Source organism: Ambystoma mexicanum, chromosome 10, assembly GCF_040938575.1.
Source record: "Ambystoma mexicanum isolate Mex_15411 chromosome 10, UKY_AmexF1_1, whole genome shotgun sequence".
NCBI lineage: Eukaryota > Metazoa > Chordata > Amphibia > Caudata > Ambystomatidae > Ambystoma > Ambystoma mexicanum.
In genome coordinates, this window is record NC_090932.1 from 1,187,179,124 (window position 1) to 1,187,197,159 (window position 18,036).

General features: G+C 45.2%; 1 protein-coding gene across 2 annotated transcripts in view; it reads right to left on the reverse strand.

Annotated features, from left to right (window-relative positions):
- The window catches only part of LOC138492163 (uncharacterized), a 1,449,912-nt gene that overhangs the window by 386,881 nt on the left and 1,044,995 nt on the right, over nt 1-18,036 (reverse strand). For both annotated transcript variants that reach the window (XM_069619172.1, XM_069619173.1), the window contains exons 24-25: nt 6,358-6,624; nt 3,318-3,494 (exon numbers count right to left, since the gene is read on the reverse strand). In XM_069619172.1, coding sequence (XP_069475273.1) covers nt 3,318-3,494; nt 6,358-6,624 — 444 coding nt within the window. The remainder of the gene's footprint in view (nt 1-3,317; nt 3,495-6,357; nt 6,625-18,036) is intronic.

Here is an 18,036-nt window from a genome sequence, read left to right on the forward strand (position 1 = left end):
CAGGGGAGAGGACAACACAGTGCCTACTACATTGGTAGTGGATTCACTTCTAAGTATCCTCATGGCTGGCCATGTCTGTCCCTGCAGAAAGCTGTTGTGACAGACCACATGGATTGGAAAGTACTGAGAATGAGTTACACAAGTGCACACACTTTATTTAGAATGGCCACTTATGCTTCCTACCCACTAAGGCTCTCTGAATGATTTTGGTGAATTCTATGATCTGAAGGAAGGAGGAGAAGACGCTTCTCACTTATTGAGTGCATGCATCGGTAAAACCTGATCTCCTGTAGGACTTGACCTTTGATGAGGTTTGTTCCACAGCAATGGCCTTGGGTACAGCCATGGCTGCCGACAGGCATCTCCATGTTACGGACAGGACTACTGAGAATTCTCAAGATGCAATGGCCTTGTGCCGCTCCTTACAGAATGAAAAGATGTTGGGGAACAGAAGGAGAAGGTGCATTACATGCCCAAAGCGGCGAATCATGCAGGAACGCTGAGGAGAATGTCCGAACGCCAGACATCATCCGGTTTTAGTGAATTTTTCAAAAGGCATATTTTCGAATGCCATTTTTTCGAAAACATTTTGCCGAATTTTTTTTTCTTCGAATGTTTATTTTTTTTATTTTATTTTTGAAATGGGGGGGTTCCCCCTAAACTCCCTTTTTTAACACTTTTTTTGTACTTATGAAACCAAAAAAACCCATATAAAATAAAAAAAATAATACATTCGGAAAAAAGAAATCGGCTAAATGTTTTAAAAAAAATGGTATTTCGAAAATAAGTTTTCGAAAAAATACAGCACCCTTGTTCAGAAAGGGAAGCAAAGAGATTCACGTATTAGAATCCTGGATCTCACCACTCCTGAAAAAAAAAACCTTGACCCAGCATGGCCTACGAACTACCACCCCATTACCACAGTGCCCTTCCTCCTCAAAATCATGTACAGAGTGGCATACATACAAACACAAGCCTTATTAGAACACTACCACATTCTAGTCTCCTGCCAATCAGGCTTTTGCCGAAACATGGGGCTGGAACAGCACTACTTTACTTAAAAAAACAGCTTGACCAGACCGAGGATATGGGCACCCTCTCCCTGCTCCTACCCCTTGGCCTGTCAGCAGCATTGAACCTCATAGACCACAATACCCTTTGCCAAACCTTGACCTCTGCTGCCTACTTCTCCCCTGAAGCCTCAAATTGGATCACCTCATTCCTGTCGAACAGATCCTCTAGGATTTTTGTGAGGGAGGCAACTGCTGCCCCCATAGCCAACTCCTGCCAAGTACTCCAAGGCTAATGCACGTCCACCAGCGTGTACAATGTGTACACCAAGCTGCTGTTTGACCACCTCGACACCCTGGGAATATCGTGCACAAACTACACTGACAACACTCAAATTCGTATCCCCCTCTCCGGCGACCACAGAACAGAAACACTCTGAATCAACGAAATCTCCAAAATCATACAATCTTGGATGGCTACACAAAGCATCTGCCCATTTGAAGAACTTATTGCAGGAGTACAAATCATTCATCATTGACGGACACACGATAGCTGTTGCCCGCTCTGTCAAGACCCTTGGGGTCTACTTCGATTGTTCTCTAACTATGACTTGTCAGGTCAATCATATTACATCAGCATCGAGATATGCTATCGAACTGATCAACACCAGCAAACCCTCCCGCTCTTCAACTCAATGCCTGGAAGTTGCTCAGGCACTGGCAGGCTCGAAACATGACTACTGCAATGCCTTACTCTGCGGCACCTCTGAGAAGAACCTCTGCAAACAACTAACAACTCAAAATAAAGCGCTCAGAGCTGCCCTTGACATTGGGAAACGGGACAATTTATCTGATGCTAGAAAAGCAGCCCACTGGCTCCTAGTCAAGAACAGAATCAACTTCAAAATTCTCTCCCTTACCCATCGATGTCTTTTGGATGACGCACGGAGATACCTCGCAGACAAACTCAAAAATCACATCACAGAAAGACCGCCAAGATCCACCTACAGACACTGCTTGGTTGTACCAAGGTTCAAGTGCCCAAAAGCTGGGGATCCAGCTTCCCAGTCCAGGCACCGTAACTTTGGAACACTCTTCCCCCTCACTTGAGAGGCAAACCCTCCTAATTTGTCTTCCGAAGGCACGTCAAAACTCTGCTTTTTAACTAACCTCCCTCCCTACTTCCCCACCACTTCTGCACTTGTGTCTGTTTGCCTCTAACTAGCGCCTAGATGCTCCCAGGCATTGTGCGCTGCTATAAATGTATAAATAAATAAATAAATAAATAAATAAATAAATAAATAAGCAAGCTCAGCTGGAGAATAATGTTGTGTAAAGGGACAGGTTCTGAAAGTAGGTTTAGCACTGAGGGGAAACAATTGTTTCACCAGGGGTGAGCTGAATTCTAAAAAAAAAAGAAATACAAACTGAACTTTCTTGACCTTTTCAATCCATCTGTCAGACCAATATTGAGCTGAGGGACCATGGCGCCCCTCTTATAGTAGTCGACAAGAAGTTGGAGTTTTGGCCACTGGGGACAGATGGGCAATGGGCTGCTTTACCCAAATAGGGTGCAATGAAGGGTCAAGGGTTGTCAATTACAAACTGGAGTTGTTGTTCCAGTGTATGCTCCTGCAGATGTTGTGTAGAGTTAGCATGGGATGAAGGTAATTTAATTCCTAAGCTATCCTGCTAGGTGGTTGTCTTGAATTGACCTTCCTGAATACTAGAAGTAGATGGATTTCACAGACTGTGTGTAGGGGCTCAAAACGCTGATATAGGGGCCTCCCTTCTGCCGCCGGCTTCAATCATGTTCGGATGTTATCCTTGTATTATGAGATGAGTGCATAATTCAAATTCTTCTGTATGGTACTTGTGCCCAAAGATGCTGATCACTTGTTTTTTTTGTTTCTCTGCATGATATACACATCTATGTGCCAGGACATACGCTAACACATATGAGGTGTTGGCTGCATTGCTGCATTGCAGACAGTGCAGTCTTGTGCTTACATACCAGAAAATCAGGCAAAGGTTGCAAGAAAAGCATGGCATACTTACCTGCTCTTCTAAAAGAGCTCAGAAAGGATCAAAAGCTGGATGGATCTCTACGGACATCTGCACATTTCCCAATAGGCTGATGTGTCTCTGAAAATGTGGCACGACTGGGGCGGAGACAAACATGTGGCAGGCATCACATGCTTTTGTTTTTGTGGCATGCGAGATCTGCAAGTCCCAGCTGAGCAGAGAAAGCCTTGGAGGGGGCGAGTCATAAGCATAGCAATGGGAGATATGTGAGCATGCACTTACCCGCCACACATTGGGTTGGTTCTCCCGTCCAGTTGCCATTGGACATACAGCTCCTCTGTTCTGACCGAAACAGGATGTATCCTTTGTTGCAGGTAAACTTGACGGTGGAGCCTTCCAAATAAGTAGATCCTTCTTTTTTACCATTAATAGGAGGACCCAGCCAGCCACAAGATACCACTGGGGAGAGATGCAAGAGGACCTGGTCAGCAGCCATTCTGCACATGATTAGTGATACGAAATAAATTAAATGGAGTTCTGCAATTTAACATGTCTACAGGGTATGCTCCACTCCCTCTAGTCTTCCACCACAAAGTCTAAAACCAGTGCAGGAAGCAAACTCTAATAATGGGTAAGGTGCCTCCTGCAGGCCACTAGTGTAATATTGGCTTGCAACCCGCAATTGTTACCCAATTAGGACATAAAATGTTGAACATATTTAAGACCATGCCACTGTAGGGCTAGGTGAAACAAAATGGTCTCTGCCTACTGGTGACATAGTCATTCTCAGAAGAAGGACTATTTAAGTGAATGGAAGGACTGCAGCACCACTATTGGCAGACAATATTGCTTGGCTCTTGGTCATGTAGTTTTGGTTCTATGGTGATCCCACACCGGTATTTTGCAAAATCTCCACGTGTTCTGTCAATGTTTGGTGCTCATGAAGAAGTCAGAGAGTTCGACTGGTTCAGCCTTGCCACTCTACATGCACGATTAACGTCGTGCTGAACCATCCACTCGGAGAAGGATGGGTGCTCCAGGTAGGAATTGGCTATCTTGAAGGCTGTACTTGAATGAGGATGGTGTCCATGTTTTTTATCAATCCAGTTCAGAGGTCATGAGCCATACTTTCCACAATAGCCACATAGAGATGAAAAGAGTGTTGTGAAATAGGCTTGGTTTACTTTTCCTTAATTTTGAAACTACTGGGATCATATCCATGGTCAATGGCGTTACTATGGACATTTTAGCACCTTAGCTGAGGTCATTGCATGAGGTAGCACTGCAAGGGCATCATGTTGACTGGTGGCACTATTAAAGCTATTGCATAGGCTGGATGTGATAGTGGGTTCCTTTCGTCAACTATTCCATGAGAGCCATGGCCTATTTGAAACACTCTCTTGAAACACTGTTGGAAATGTGTGGTACATTTCTAATTATGATGCGTTTTAGCCAGGAGGACAACTCAGGGGCCAATCACACATCTTGGAAACAATAGTACACTGAGCAGCATGGGTTCAATACCCAGTCCCAGTCTTGCGCTCATCCCATGAAATACACCAATAGCGGCTTCAGCCAATTGGGGTGTCTTCTATCATATCATGACCCCTTATATACCCTCACGGGAGTCACTGCTATCCGAAATTCAGCAAGGAGGGCAATCCGTGATGAGGCTGGAGTCCAGCATGAAGCGTAATATAAGAAACATTTTTTTCAGTTTTCCTTTGGGCACATCATCACTGATTGCCCTCCTTGCAGAATCTCAGGTCCTAGTGACTCCCTCAATGTTATCCAAGGGATCAGTATATGATCGAAGACCCCCCAATGGGCTGAGGCTGCTTTTGGTGTATTTCATGTCATGAGGGCACTACTTGGGGCATGACATGGGCTAATGGTGGCCCTCAGGGCGATTCATAGCCTCATTGGAAATCCCAACACAAGAGGCTAGCACTCCCTTGCACTATTTTTAATGTCAAAACCCGCTTTAAAGAACATGGGAGCAAACTTCTGATGTACCTGCTGGGGGAACCAGTGATTCCTCACACCCACATTTTCAGGTTTAAAAGCTTTCGAGATTGAGATCCTTAGGACCATTTCCCAACAAGAAATAGAAGTCTGAATTTTAAAACACTTTATATTAAAGAAAACGACGTATCCAAAGAGTCGTTGCAAATTAAGCTTAAAATGCTTAAACTTATATATTGTGGATCAATTCTGGGCCAGTGATTAGTTTGCCAAAATTGGAAAGATGTAAGTAAACTCACGCCACCATAAGGTTTCTGCATTTTCCATAATATGATGTCACTAAATTGAAAAATAATCAATGTGTACATCACCTTGGATAATTTCCTTTGTGAAAGCAAGATGCAGTCTATGACTGTGTGTGTGAAGGTGGTCTGAATTCAAGCAGGGGCAAAAAGGTAACCTCAAATGCCCCCTCCTCAATTCAGGAGGACATGTTCCCCATAATCAGAATGGAACTGGTCACGTAGCCACATCAAATAGTCGAGGGCCTGTTTTAACATGCTGGTAGGTGGGTTTGTGCCATGACAATGTTTGGCGTTGCATAAATATAAGCCATTGTGCCAAGTTCTGCCACTTTGTGATGATGCTTTCCCCCTTACTGCTCACTTCAGCCACAGCTCCACTGGTACAGAAAAGAAACTAAGCTGCCTGGCTCGCGTTTGTGTCATGCTACTTGCATGTGTCTGCAATTTGGTGATACGTCTTTTGAGTGACGCACCAGGGATGGTGCTAGGCAAAGATCTGGGGCTATGCTAATGTCGGGGCTAGCTAGCCTTTTGCTTGTACACCTTGAACTTCTATCCTGGGCAACAACCAAAAGACTGGGGCTATGGCCCCCAGCCTCCCTTAGCAACGCCTCTGTCACGCACAAAGGAAGTATGTGTTGTCATGTAGAGACTATTGCATGATCAATGAGTACTCATCTTGTCCTCAGAACTTAGTGCTCATTTTGGTTTTCTCCAGGTCACCATGTTACTGCTTTTTTCCTCCTGGGCTTATCGGCTGGAACGGGGAGCTTCTGAAAGCCGGCCGAGTCATGGTATTAAGTGGTGTACTTCACATTTATATTAGTGCAAGAAATGGACATCCGTGCCTTTGAGTGTCTCCACACGCTAACAAGAGGCAAGGCGATGGAAGCGGATAGGCGTACTTTGGGGAGTCTCACATATTTCAAGGGAGTAGTGAAAGGGCCATGTCTTAAAAACATACACACTGAACTATTGGAAATGATTGAGAGCCCTGCCCCTAAAATGCCTGCTATGCTCCCACTCACAGGAAATCACCAGCACAATCTAACCTGGCGTCAGGCTCCCAGCCCGCTTCTGATGACTCAGGTGCGACACCTTCGTGGCATTTCCGACTTCCAGGCTCTTGGTGGTCAGGACATCAAAAGTGCAGAAAGGATCGCTCCCGCAGAGCTGGTGCATTGGCCCCGTCAGTGGGTCATCTGGATCCTCCTCCGCCGTAAACACGGGTACAAAGCTGGTGTCATGTTTGCTGCGGTAGCTTTCGATCAGCGACTGGGAGTCATAAGTGAAGAGTGAGGTTTCCTCTGTGACAGACCCTAAAACGAAAAAAATACATATATTTGTATGCAGTACAACTTTGGAAATGTGCGTCAGATAATCAGAGCAGAAAAAAGACAGTGACTGATTATGTCCACCTGAGGATGAGAACAATGGCAGCTCAGCCCTGACGAGTTATTGGGTGCTGGCTGCTCAGCCACACAGTAGCACTGCAACATTTAAGCTAAGTGGTCCACTCTCTGTTACTTGGCTCAGTGGCGATCTGATGCATACATACTAGACAGCACTGGCTGTGCCTAGACGGTTCTGTTTCTGGATGTCACCCAGTAGCGGTAGCTCTGGAATAAGGCTGCATTTTTTTATGTTGCTCTTTATTTTAAGTCACATTTTATCTGCGGACGACCAGATATCCTGTCCTCTCATTGGGGTAGCACCCGTGAACCCTTCAGACTATGCCCCAACCCTACCCCGTTTCACACCACCCGCTTCTGTCCATTGAAATCCTACTGCCTATTCCCCACCTGCCCTGCTGCTCATTGTTTCCTTGATCCTCTGGGTGACTATTACCTCTCCTCCTCCCACTGGTCCCCACCCCCATCCATGTTCCCACTCCTCATCCCATCCAGTCCCCCAACTGCTTGACTGTACTCTGCACTTGGCCATAGGTGAGCAGTCTCCTTCAGGTGGCGTTTCCTGTGTTGCCTCTTTTGTGGATCGTGCAGTAAACACAACCTGAAGACCAGGCATGGAACAGACGGCACAACGTTGTTACATCGGCAGTGTATCTTTCAATGTTTTTTTTTATGAACAATTTTCAATGAAAAAACGTATAAAAAAATAAAGGGGCGGGGGTTTAAGGAGTGAATAATAGAAGGGGGTGATGCTTGAGCACCCCCCCTAAATATATATCTTTTTTTAATTCAATGAGTTTTTCCGAAAAATTATTTCGGCAAAAAATGAATTTGAAAATTAACTGCCGATGTAACAACATAGAACCGGAATAGACACATCCTGAGGATTCGCTTTTACCCATGCATTGCAAGGCACAATGCTGGCCCAGTCACAACTTGACAAGTCAGTGCGTGTCCTTTCATAGGGAGAGTGATCTGCATCCCCCAATGGGGTGTGGTGTCAGGCTATCACTTCTGGAACGTTCACAGACCAACACCTTAAACAAATCTTGCTCTTGTGTTAATTAAGAAGTATGCTCCGAGCCTCCCCGCGGCTGAGAGGCTGCCTTCGCCCCCCGCCGGGGACTCGGGTAAGGAATTTTTTTTTCCTAAATCCCCCCCCCAAACCCTCCACTTACCTTCTTGTTCCTGCGTCCCCAGCGGTGGACGAGGAAAGCCTACAGCCGTGTGGAGACTCGGAGCGGGGCCATCCCCGCTCCGCGCCTCCACACGGCTGGAGGCTTCCCTCGTCCCCCGCCGGGGACGCAGGTACATTTTTTTTTTTTTCCCCCCATCCCACTCCCGCCCTCCAAACCCCACTTACCTTATTTTTGATCCTTTTTCGGGAGCGGACGCTGTGGGAACACTTGTGTTCCCAGCGCGTCCGCTCCCGATGCCCGCCATGGAAAGGGAAAACGGACTCTGTTTTCCCTTTCCATGGCGGCGGCCATTTTCTTGGTCGTTTTTTTTCTCCTGATAGGCCACAGCGCCGAAACGCTGCAGCGTTTCATGACAAAAAAAATAGCTTTTAGTGCCCCGGTCAGGCAATTTTTGCGGGCCGGGGTACTAATAGCAATAGAACCCTCGTGTCGGGGGCATTACCGTCTCAGGTAATGCCCAGGGGCCTTCGGTAAGGCCCTCGCTTCGCTCGGGTCCTTACCTATGGGCCCCGGGGCATTACTTGAGACGGTAATGCCCCCGACGCTCGGGTTCTATTCCTTAAGTCGAACCCACATCAACAATTAGAGCAACCTAAGTTCTTAAATCAGAATGGTTGCATGCATTTAACATATCCAGAATCATAAACTAATCAATGTGTAAATCACATAATTCATCTCCCACCACACATCTCCGTGTGGTCAGAACCTGTGCAGCCTCATGAAGGGTTTTTCCGTCAAACTGCTTTCTGAGTGTTCCATCAGTTTATAGCATGAGCATCTCTTCTGAGATGCCATCCCTCTCAACGCACCAAACCCCAATCATGTACAACTGCCCTAGACTCTTGTAGAATGCATTGAAGGCCTACCATACCCAGACACATCATGTGGATCTCTAAAGTGGGCCTCATCCAGCATGCAACACCCTGTGACCTTCCGAGACTTCATCCAACATTCAACCCTCTGAGCACTTCATCAAGCCACACTCTGCTCCTCTCTTCAGATGCAGTGCTATAACAATGACACCCTGGGATCACCATGATGACTTATGAGGCCCCTGCTAGAAGGTGAAATTAATGATACCAACCTGAGATGTTCCAGATCAAACATTGTGCATCTCCTCAGCTAAGACTTTAGTCAAATGATACAGAAAGATCTTGTGAGACAAAGCCCAGGGCACCAGCGGAGAACACTTGGCAATTGTACTTTAGTCTGAGATATTCATTAGATCACGCAATGATCATCAACAGAGGCCTTGCTAGTCATATTAACCACTGAGTTTTTTATAGATTCAGATGATGGGACTGTACTCAGCAACCTGGTCCTTAAAATAGTATCCACAGGTTTCTATATTATCATACTTTGAGGCTCTTCGCAGAGCCCTCATACATCTCATAATAGCTTAAGACTCAACAGGATATATTTCTTCACCACACTAATCACTGATCTGGCATGATGTTCTTTTCACTTCTTCAGCTGTAGTATCATCACTAATCACTGATCTGGCATGATGTTCTTTTCACTTCTTCAGCTGTAGTATCAACAGTTCTTGAGTGGTATAATCCATCCTTCTGTTTTCGGAGAGCTCCATCAGCTCACCCTATGTATTTCATTGCGCTACATCCTCTGCTCATATTTTTAATGTCGACTTAGATATCTGATATGTAACAGTGAATGGGGGATAGCACAGGCGCAACACGCTTGTCTTGGAAGGAACACCATGCAGAGCAACAGAGGTTCGAATCCCCGGATTGATGATTAGAAACCGAGCTCAGGTATGTTATTAGGCGTGTTATAAAAAAACAAATAAATAGGTGTGGGAGATTTATTTCCCACCATTATATTAGAGATCTTATCAATAACAATGAAGCCTGATATCATATGCTCATTATTCGGTCACAGTTTCCTTGAGTCACATTCCACCAGAGCATCTCCGTCAAGAAATAGTGTTCATTTCCTCAGATATGTCATCCATCCCCGAGCCCATGAAGAAATGCACTGTACGTATTCTCACACGCCTCATACATCAAATCAACATAAGGGAATATCGATACCATACAACTACAGGCACTCAACCCACGTTTCTAGTACAAATAGCTGTTAATGGGTGAGGCAGAGCCTTCCTGGCTCCAGGGGACTCCTTGTGGTGACGACTCACACCATGTGCGTATGATAATCCCTAATAACTCCTCCCTATATATGGAAGGATAGTCTTAAAATGAGATAAATACTGCATAACTGCTTTGCCCTGATGCCTTTATTTAGCACTTGCACAAAGATTTCCAAGGAATTTGGGAAGAAACAATGAACAGGCACAGTAACAGAGAGTCTGCAAATTCAAGATTCCAGTGTTATTAGACTTCCCATTCTCTCCCCTCCCACCCAAAACCCCCATCCTTCACTCCCAGCAGACTTTGTGTACCTTTCCTGAAGCGCCACACCCCCTTGTCTCAAAAGATAGTGTCCCTAGCTTTGTGGGATTATTGAAGGAATCTACATTAATTCTTCTATCTTTCTTGCTCATTTCATCATGACGGACCCCCCCAATAGGTTTGCAAGATCTTTCTGAAAGCAAAGTTATGGATCTGCGTCAATAACTAGTAAGTGGTAGCTGTTAGATGTGAAGGGAATTACATTTTGGCCTTGGCTGTCTGCACTGTGCGAGATGAGTGTGATGCTTGTGGAAGAAACTAGGGCAGACCTTTGGGAGAAACAACCAGGGATTATGGCCCTAGCCTCTGCCCTGATGGGAAAACGCCCCAGTTGGTCACTGAGCACAGCACCTGAGCAAGTTAGAGTGAGGTGTAAGGCAGCTTTCAGCCTTCCAACCAACATATTAAGGAAAGTGAAACGGGTGCCTGGAGTTTTCACATTTAAAGCAGACCTTTCTCTTTACCAAAGGGTATTGCCTACCATAATCATTACCATGTAGATTATGGTAAAGACCTGAGTCACCAAACTAACCCCTTCTCTCATAAGCAAACTCTCAGGTACTTTTCGCACACTGGGTGCAATGTATCTGTTTAAGAGAGAGAGAGAGAGAGAGAGAAAGAGAGAGAGAGAAAGAGAGAGAGAGAGAGAGAGAGAGAGACATTGTGCCTCATTACAAGTATGGAGGTAGCCATGCCACTTTCAGCGGCATGGCTACCCCCATACCGGGTACCGGGTTCCTTGAATGGGGACATACCGGGCCATTCTGAATTTGGAGGGCCCGGTATTTCCCCATTAATGATGGGCCCATTGGTTGAATCCTGGTCTGCTCACGGGACCCGCTAAGGACGCCTGGTTTTACCTGGTTTTACCAGGCGTCCTTAGCGCAACCCGCGAGCAGACCTCGGAATGAGGTGGTAGGGGGTTAACGGTGGTGGCAGCACTACCGGCGCCGCTAACCCCCTACCGCTTGGGTCGTAATGAGGCCCATTGACAGTGACAATGTGCAAAGTGAAAGGGGACCTTTCTGCAAGAAGCCACTGGTAGGAGAGCAAGGGGGGGGGGAGCAGGTTGTTTTGCCTTCTAAGGCCTACTCGTTCTTCCCTCAGTGGGGTGAAATATAGACCCAGAAGGCCAGAAATAAAGAAGCCAGAGTCATTTGTAAATGACCACTGAAGTATAAGGCCAGCACAGAAGTGGTGATGTCAGACATGAGGCCTATTGAACCAAAAACCGGCCTAAAATCTAAAGCAAAGAAAGTGGGCCTGAATCAACAGTGTTAAGATATACGCAATGTATTTCAGAAAGGAAAAGAAAGACATGTGACTGACAATGCCTTTTCACTCAATCGATGGAGAGCTGCACTTTTACTTAGAGAGACAGCTGTGCGTACATTAGTTTCAATGTAATACCAGACTGTGCTCCACTCATCTAAAGTGAAACGGAAAATATTTCCTTTTTATTTGTTCTCATCCAAATTACAGTATGCAGAGAGAAGTGCTTGCTAGAATTTCAAAGTTTGCATGTGGGTTTCTCATATAACTGCCCTATACATATGGACAATCCAGAAGTGATACTCGTGTATATTGAAACTGTGAAATTTAAAAATTACATATGGATAAGACCCAGGTGTATTTGTGTGTGAGTTTAAAAGCCATTTGCTAGCAGGTTACATGAGCCGGTCATTTCTTAACCTCCAAGACCTTTCCTCTGCTGCCCTGAACACACAGGTCTGGGTGTCAAACATCAATCAGGCCCGGGTATCAACCATCGATCAGGGCATTACTTCATACTATAGGAAGAAATACACTGCTTAGATTTAAACCACAATGGGGACTGATAAGGCTATGACTGTTCTTGCAGCAGAAGTGACCTTGAGGTCAGAATTCCTATACAATTTCCATTAGGGTTGCTACCAGGGCCTTACAGGCCTTGAAGAGGGATAGGCTAAGATAAATATGAGCCAGCCTCTGCCTAGTTAAATGTGTAAGGATAAATTAAACTTAGAGGAACAAGGATGGGGGCTAGAGTGAGTGAGGCCTGTGATTAATGGAAAAATACATTTTATTGCATAAAAAGGGCAGCATAGATGCCACAATGGCCATTACAGACTTTTATTAAAGGTGACAGTCACCCCCTTTGAACCATGCTAAAATGATTGTGTGATAAACATAACTAAAGTTACTAATGAACATTTGATTTGGGCCTTCCCTTGATTCCGAGAGATTTGAAAGTTGGGTGTGAGGATGAAGGAAAAAAGTAACATGACAATTATGAAGGGATATATTTTCACTGATATAGCTCCTGAGTGAATTAAGAAAAAACATATCTCTGCATAGGAAGGGTGTGCACACTTCAGATTAGCATTGTCTGATTTACCTTCAAATGTAGTTCTCAAAAATATATTCATACATGTAAAGATTTGAACATTTAGGGTACTTGCCATGTTGATAGATTTTGTGAGTTTGAAACATGCTGAGCCCACTGTCAAATTGGGATGATGAAGCTTTCTCCTCCCACAGCTGTCCTAATCTCACTCCCTCTGCGCAGTTACAGGGTACAAGTACCAGTTTGGCCATTTGGACCTAGGGTCTTAGAAAGCATAGTGAGTACAGAAATATCCTTTGGAACAATTCGCTACCTCAGGCCGGATTGACGGAGGGAGTGGAAGGGGATGCTTGGAATATGCTCAGATGTATCTAATAAACTTGGTAGACAGTCAGGCAGTGGATGGGCTAGAGGGGGCTAGGGGTCAGGTGAGTTAGTTGAACAATCATGTCTTGAGTGCTTTACGAAATGTTCAATTCGATTCTTCCATTCTGAGTTCAAGTGGTAGGCTGTTTCATTGTTTGGCTGCAATGGATGAGAAGCTGGAGCCGCCCGTTTAAGAGCGTTTGACTCTAGGCTGGACTAGGCTGTGTGAGTAGGCAATTCTTGTGGGTATTGATGAGGAGGCCTTGGTAAATTTCTGGGAAAGGTATGGTGGGGATGACTTGGATATGCATTTGAGCATGATCGTGAGGGCCTTGAACTTGATCCTTTCTTGGATGGGGAGCCAGTGGACAGTTCTGCGGGTTGCTAACATGTGTTTGTGCTTTGGTTTGTTTAAGGCAGCTCTCAAGGAGTTGTTCTGGATAGTCTGCTGTTTCTGCAGGTTGTGTGTCAAGGTGCCCGCAAAGAGGAAATTACAGTAGTCTAGCCTGGCACCTACGACTGCCCGGGCAATTGGTATGCAGCTTTCAGTGGACAGGAAGGGTCGAGCCACATTCAGCAATTTGATGGTATGTGCTGCTGAGGAGGAGATCTCATTGGCTTGGCGGGTCATGGATAAGGTCGAGTCTGGGTAGACTCCCAGTGTTTTTACTGCTGGGGATTCTGCGATGATGCTACTATCAATGTTGAAGGTAGCATATTGTGCATCAAGTTTTTTTAAGACCATTGTGGGGCCGACTAGGAGGAGTTCGGACTTCTCATCGTTTAGACATAGGCCGTGCATTGCCATCCAGGCTTGGACGGTGGTGTAGACTTTGTTGAGTGATTCCGTGTCCTTGTTGTAGTTGCAGGATAGGGGGAGGAGTATCTGGGTGTCATCAACATAGTTGGTGTAGACTATGCCGAGCTAGTCCAGGAGATTAAATAGGTGCTTGGTAAAGATGTTGTAAAGAGTAGGGGACACACAGAAACCTTAAGGTACCCCACAGTTTATATGCATGGGGGGCATTGGCTTTGTCGGAGAAGACTCTCATTACTCTGCCATCCAGGAAGGAGGTGGTCCACATGTTGGTTTCAGGGGAAAAGGACGCTGATGTTATCAGGTGTTGGCAAAGGATTTTGTGGTCAACTAGGTTGAATGCAGCTGAGAGATCTAGGAGGAGGAGGAGATCGGCTTTGCCTTCTTCTCTGATCTCGTCCATCTGGTTTTTAAGGTCGATGAGTGTGCATTCAGTGCCGTGGTCGGGGCAGAATCCGGATTGTTGGGTTCCTAGGATTCTGTTGGCTTCCAGATGTTGTTGGATTTGCAAGTATGCTGCTCAAGCCAAGATTTTTAGCAGAAAGGGGGCCGTGGTTATAGGTGTGTAGTTGTTAGGTAAAGCAGGTTCGAGAGTCGGGATTTTGAGTAGTGGAAGGATTCAGGCTTCCATGAGGAAGAAGGGAACTCTGTTGGTCTGGAAGGAGGCGTTGATGAAGGTGGTGATGAACGGTGTGAGCGATTCAGCACATTCATCCCTGAGTTGAGTGTGACTGCGTAGTAAACCGTGACACCGCCGACTAATTCTCCACTAAGATCTTCTCGCTGTTAGCACATAAACACTAATCAAGCAATAACAAAGCTGTTCTTTCTAGCGCTATCACACTCCCCCACATCAATGGCTAACCAGATGCAAAGCACTGCAGTCGATCAGATATTGGACTTTTACCTTCAGATAACATGCTCCCAGGTACCTCCACCAAACCCATGAAAAGCGAATCAGCGCGCAGTGCTTAAAACATGCATCTGCCAACACCTCGGGTTTCACTATCCCACCAAGACATCCTCCTTTTTTTAACAGACCCATATATCAGCATTTCTCTAGTGAAGACATGGCTTTAATCACAATTATTACTTTCCTATGTTTGGTGGATATTTTCTCCTGATTTTATCCAGCTAACATACAATTAAAACCTAAGTATGCAACTAAAATAAGAATTATCACCCAAGGTTTACGGCGCTGATAATCTGGTTGCTGACATCACAGGCTTTACCAAATGCACACAGAACACATTCTTTCAGAACAAGCCTTTAGCAGCTCTGCACTCTCCACTGCCCCTCCCTACTGTCCGCTGTCCACCTCCTGCATTCCCAGTTTAATCCACACACTTATCTGCCTAGAATATCACCCTGAACGCCAACCTCCAGTTTCTCTCATTGCAATGTATGGAAGTATAAAAGGAGGGGCTTTGCCTTATGTTCCAAACTTACATTTCCCTGATGTCCATCGAATAAAGCATCACATGCTCTGCACAACCTGTTTTCACACTCAAAAAAGACCATTTGCATCCCATATGTTAACCAGGGGTTCAACAGCAATAAACCATTCCTTGATGGGCGGTGCAAGCATGGTGATTTATTTATTTATTCAGCATTTTTAAAGCGCTCACACAGCCCGCGGGCATAGAGGCGCTGTTACAGCAATTGTTTGTTTTTTAGTTGCGTAATTGTTTGTCTTAGTTGCGTATTTATAACGCGCTTAAATACCCAGAGGTTTCTAAGAGTGGACCCGGAGATCGAACCTGTGTTGCTTTGTGTTGTCTTGCTTCCAAGGTGAGCACATTGCCGCTGAGCTATCATCCCGGGAATCTATGGTATTGTCCCTCCATCCCTGTTGAGTAACTAAGGCGGTGGGCTATTACAACCCATTATGGCAGATCAGATATAAGGCATCATTGCCCAATTAGAAAAGTGCATTTCAGGCAGTTACGTTGGAGTTAATGCAGTGGCAGATGCCAATACTGGTCTGACTGGTATAAGATTTATGACCAAGCATTCCACATTTTGTCATGTGTCTCTTACTGTTTTAAACGGAACATTCTGTCCTCGTTGGGCTGAATGTTCTAATAACATTATAGCCTTCGGCCTCTCTATACCAGCCGTTATATGTCCTCCTCATCATTACAAGCACTATCCCCAGACATGGGCCAACTAGTGCAGCCCTCGGCAGCAGTCTACAGTGCAAAAATGTGGAATCCTGGTGACAAAAAGCAATACAAATATATATATATATTTTAAATTGTGTTTTAGTTCAAAAGAACTTTTCACAAAATATAAACATACACAAAACAGATATGAAATAAAAGAATAAAACAATGCACACTCATTAGTCAATTAGATACATAAAAAATAATACCTGCATTTAAATGTGTCACCAATATATACACTATACATTACTAAAACAGAAAATCATTGCCTTCTTTACATGCACTAGTTGTTAAATAAAACAAAACAACATATATCACTCCTGCGTGTATCTAAATCTCGTTTAATTCAACTTCTAGGAAGAGAGTGACCATCATAGAGACAATATAGCTCAATTGACACCCTGCTCAGAGAGAAGACCGATTTATAATTCTCAAATAATTTCAGGGTTGCTAAAGTCGGAAAACTATGGAAGGAGCGATCTAAGGAGCTAGTTGGTGATTTGGCAACTTTTTGGTCTTTTTGGGAGATTAAAAGGTAAACCGTTGCTTATTTTCTCACTGCAGACGAAGGCAAGTCATAGTAGCAGTGATGAAGATCCAGGGACGTTGACCTAGGAAGGTAAGATCATTGAAAACTCCCAGAAATGTAGCTTCAACCGGAGAACATCTACTGAAAATCCCTGACTCAGACTTGGTCCATCTTTCTCACACTAAACGTCTTGCTTCTCATCCTATTGCTCAGAGAACATCAAATGCTCCATGTTATTCCATCTGCATTGTCCCGACAACCACACAAACCACTAGAACTCTCAACCAGTTCCGAGCATCATCCATGGCAGAGAGGAGCTCCCAGTTGGAAGACATGGGGCCTCATCACGAGTTGGGCAGTATCCCGGTTGTTATACTGCTCAACAGTAATAGCATCAGCACCCATCGGTCCAGTGGTATTACCACTGGATCACAGGTTGGGGGTTAACTGTAAATCCCCATTCCCCATTGGGTCCATTGGACTCATTGGGGAATCTTCGGCGCTAATACTGCGTGATAATACAGTCAGCGGTAATACAGCCCATTTAGTGCCCAACTCGTGATAGGAGCAGCCCTTAAATGTGGCAGTAATACCGTTACTGCTGCATTTAAGGGCTACAGCCCAACTTGTGAGGGACTCATCAGGGGTTGGGCGGTATCCCGGGGCTAACTGCACAGGGATACTGCCCAACGTAATCAGCATTACCGCTACTCAGTCCGGGTCAATTTGCGCAGGATCCCGAGTTGCCAGGAGAGGTAAATCCCCATTCCCATTGGGTCCATTGGACCGAATGGCGGTGTATTGGCACTATTGGCATCGGCGCAATTAGTGCTGCGATAATAGCACCGAAAATGGGCGGAAAATGGTGATTCCCATTTTCCGGGAACTAGTGATTGGGTTGAAGGGTAAATGCGGCAGTAATAGCGTTACCACTGCATTTTACCACTACGCCCAACTAGTGATGATGCCCTTTATCCCGCATCGAGTTCTGCCAACATCTTCTAAAGTCACCAATGACTATAAGCACACATGCAAAATGCCTCATCCATCACCCTCCCCCATATCCGATACAGGCATCCCCATGCATATCTCCTCATATTTACCCATCCACATATCCATCACATTCATCACATATTAGGGTACACCATGCACATCTTCTAATATCGATCCATCCTCATATCCATCACAATCACATAGCAGGGTACACCATGCGCATGTCTTCATATTCACCAATCCTCATGTCCATCACATTCGTCTCATATCAGGGTGTTCCATGCACATCCCTCATATCCATCCGTCCTCATATCCATCCCACTCATTGCATAGCAGATTACATCAATCACATCTCCTCGTATTAATTAATCCTCATATCTATCACATTCATCCCATATCAGGGTACACCATGCGCATCTCCTCCCCAGTCTTCCCCCTCAAACTACACTCTCCAATCTTCATCAAGCAGCACCATGCATGCACAAGTGTCATCCA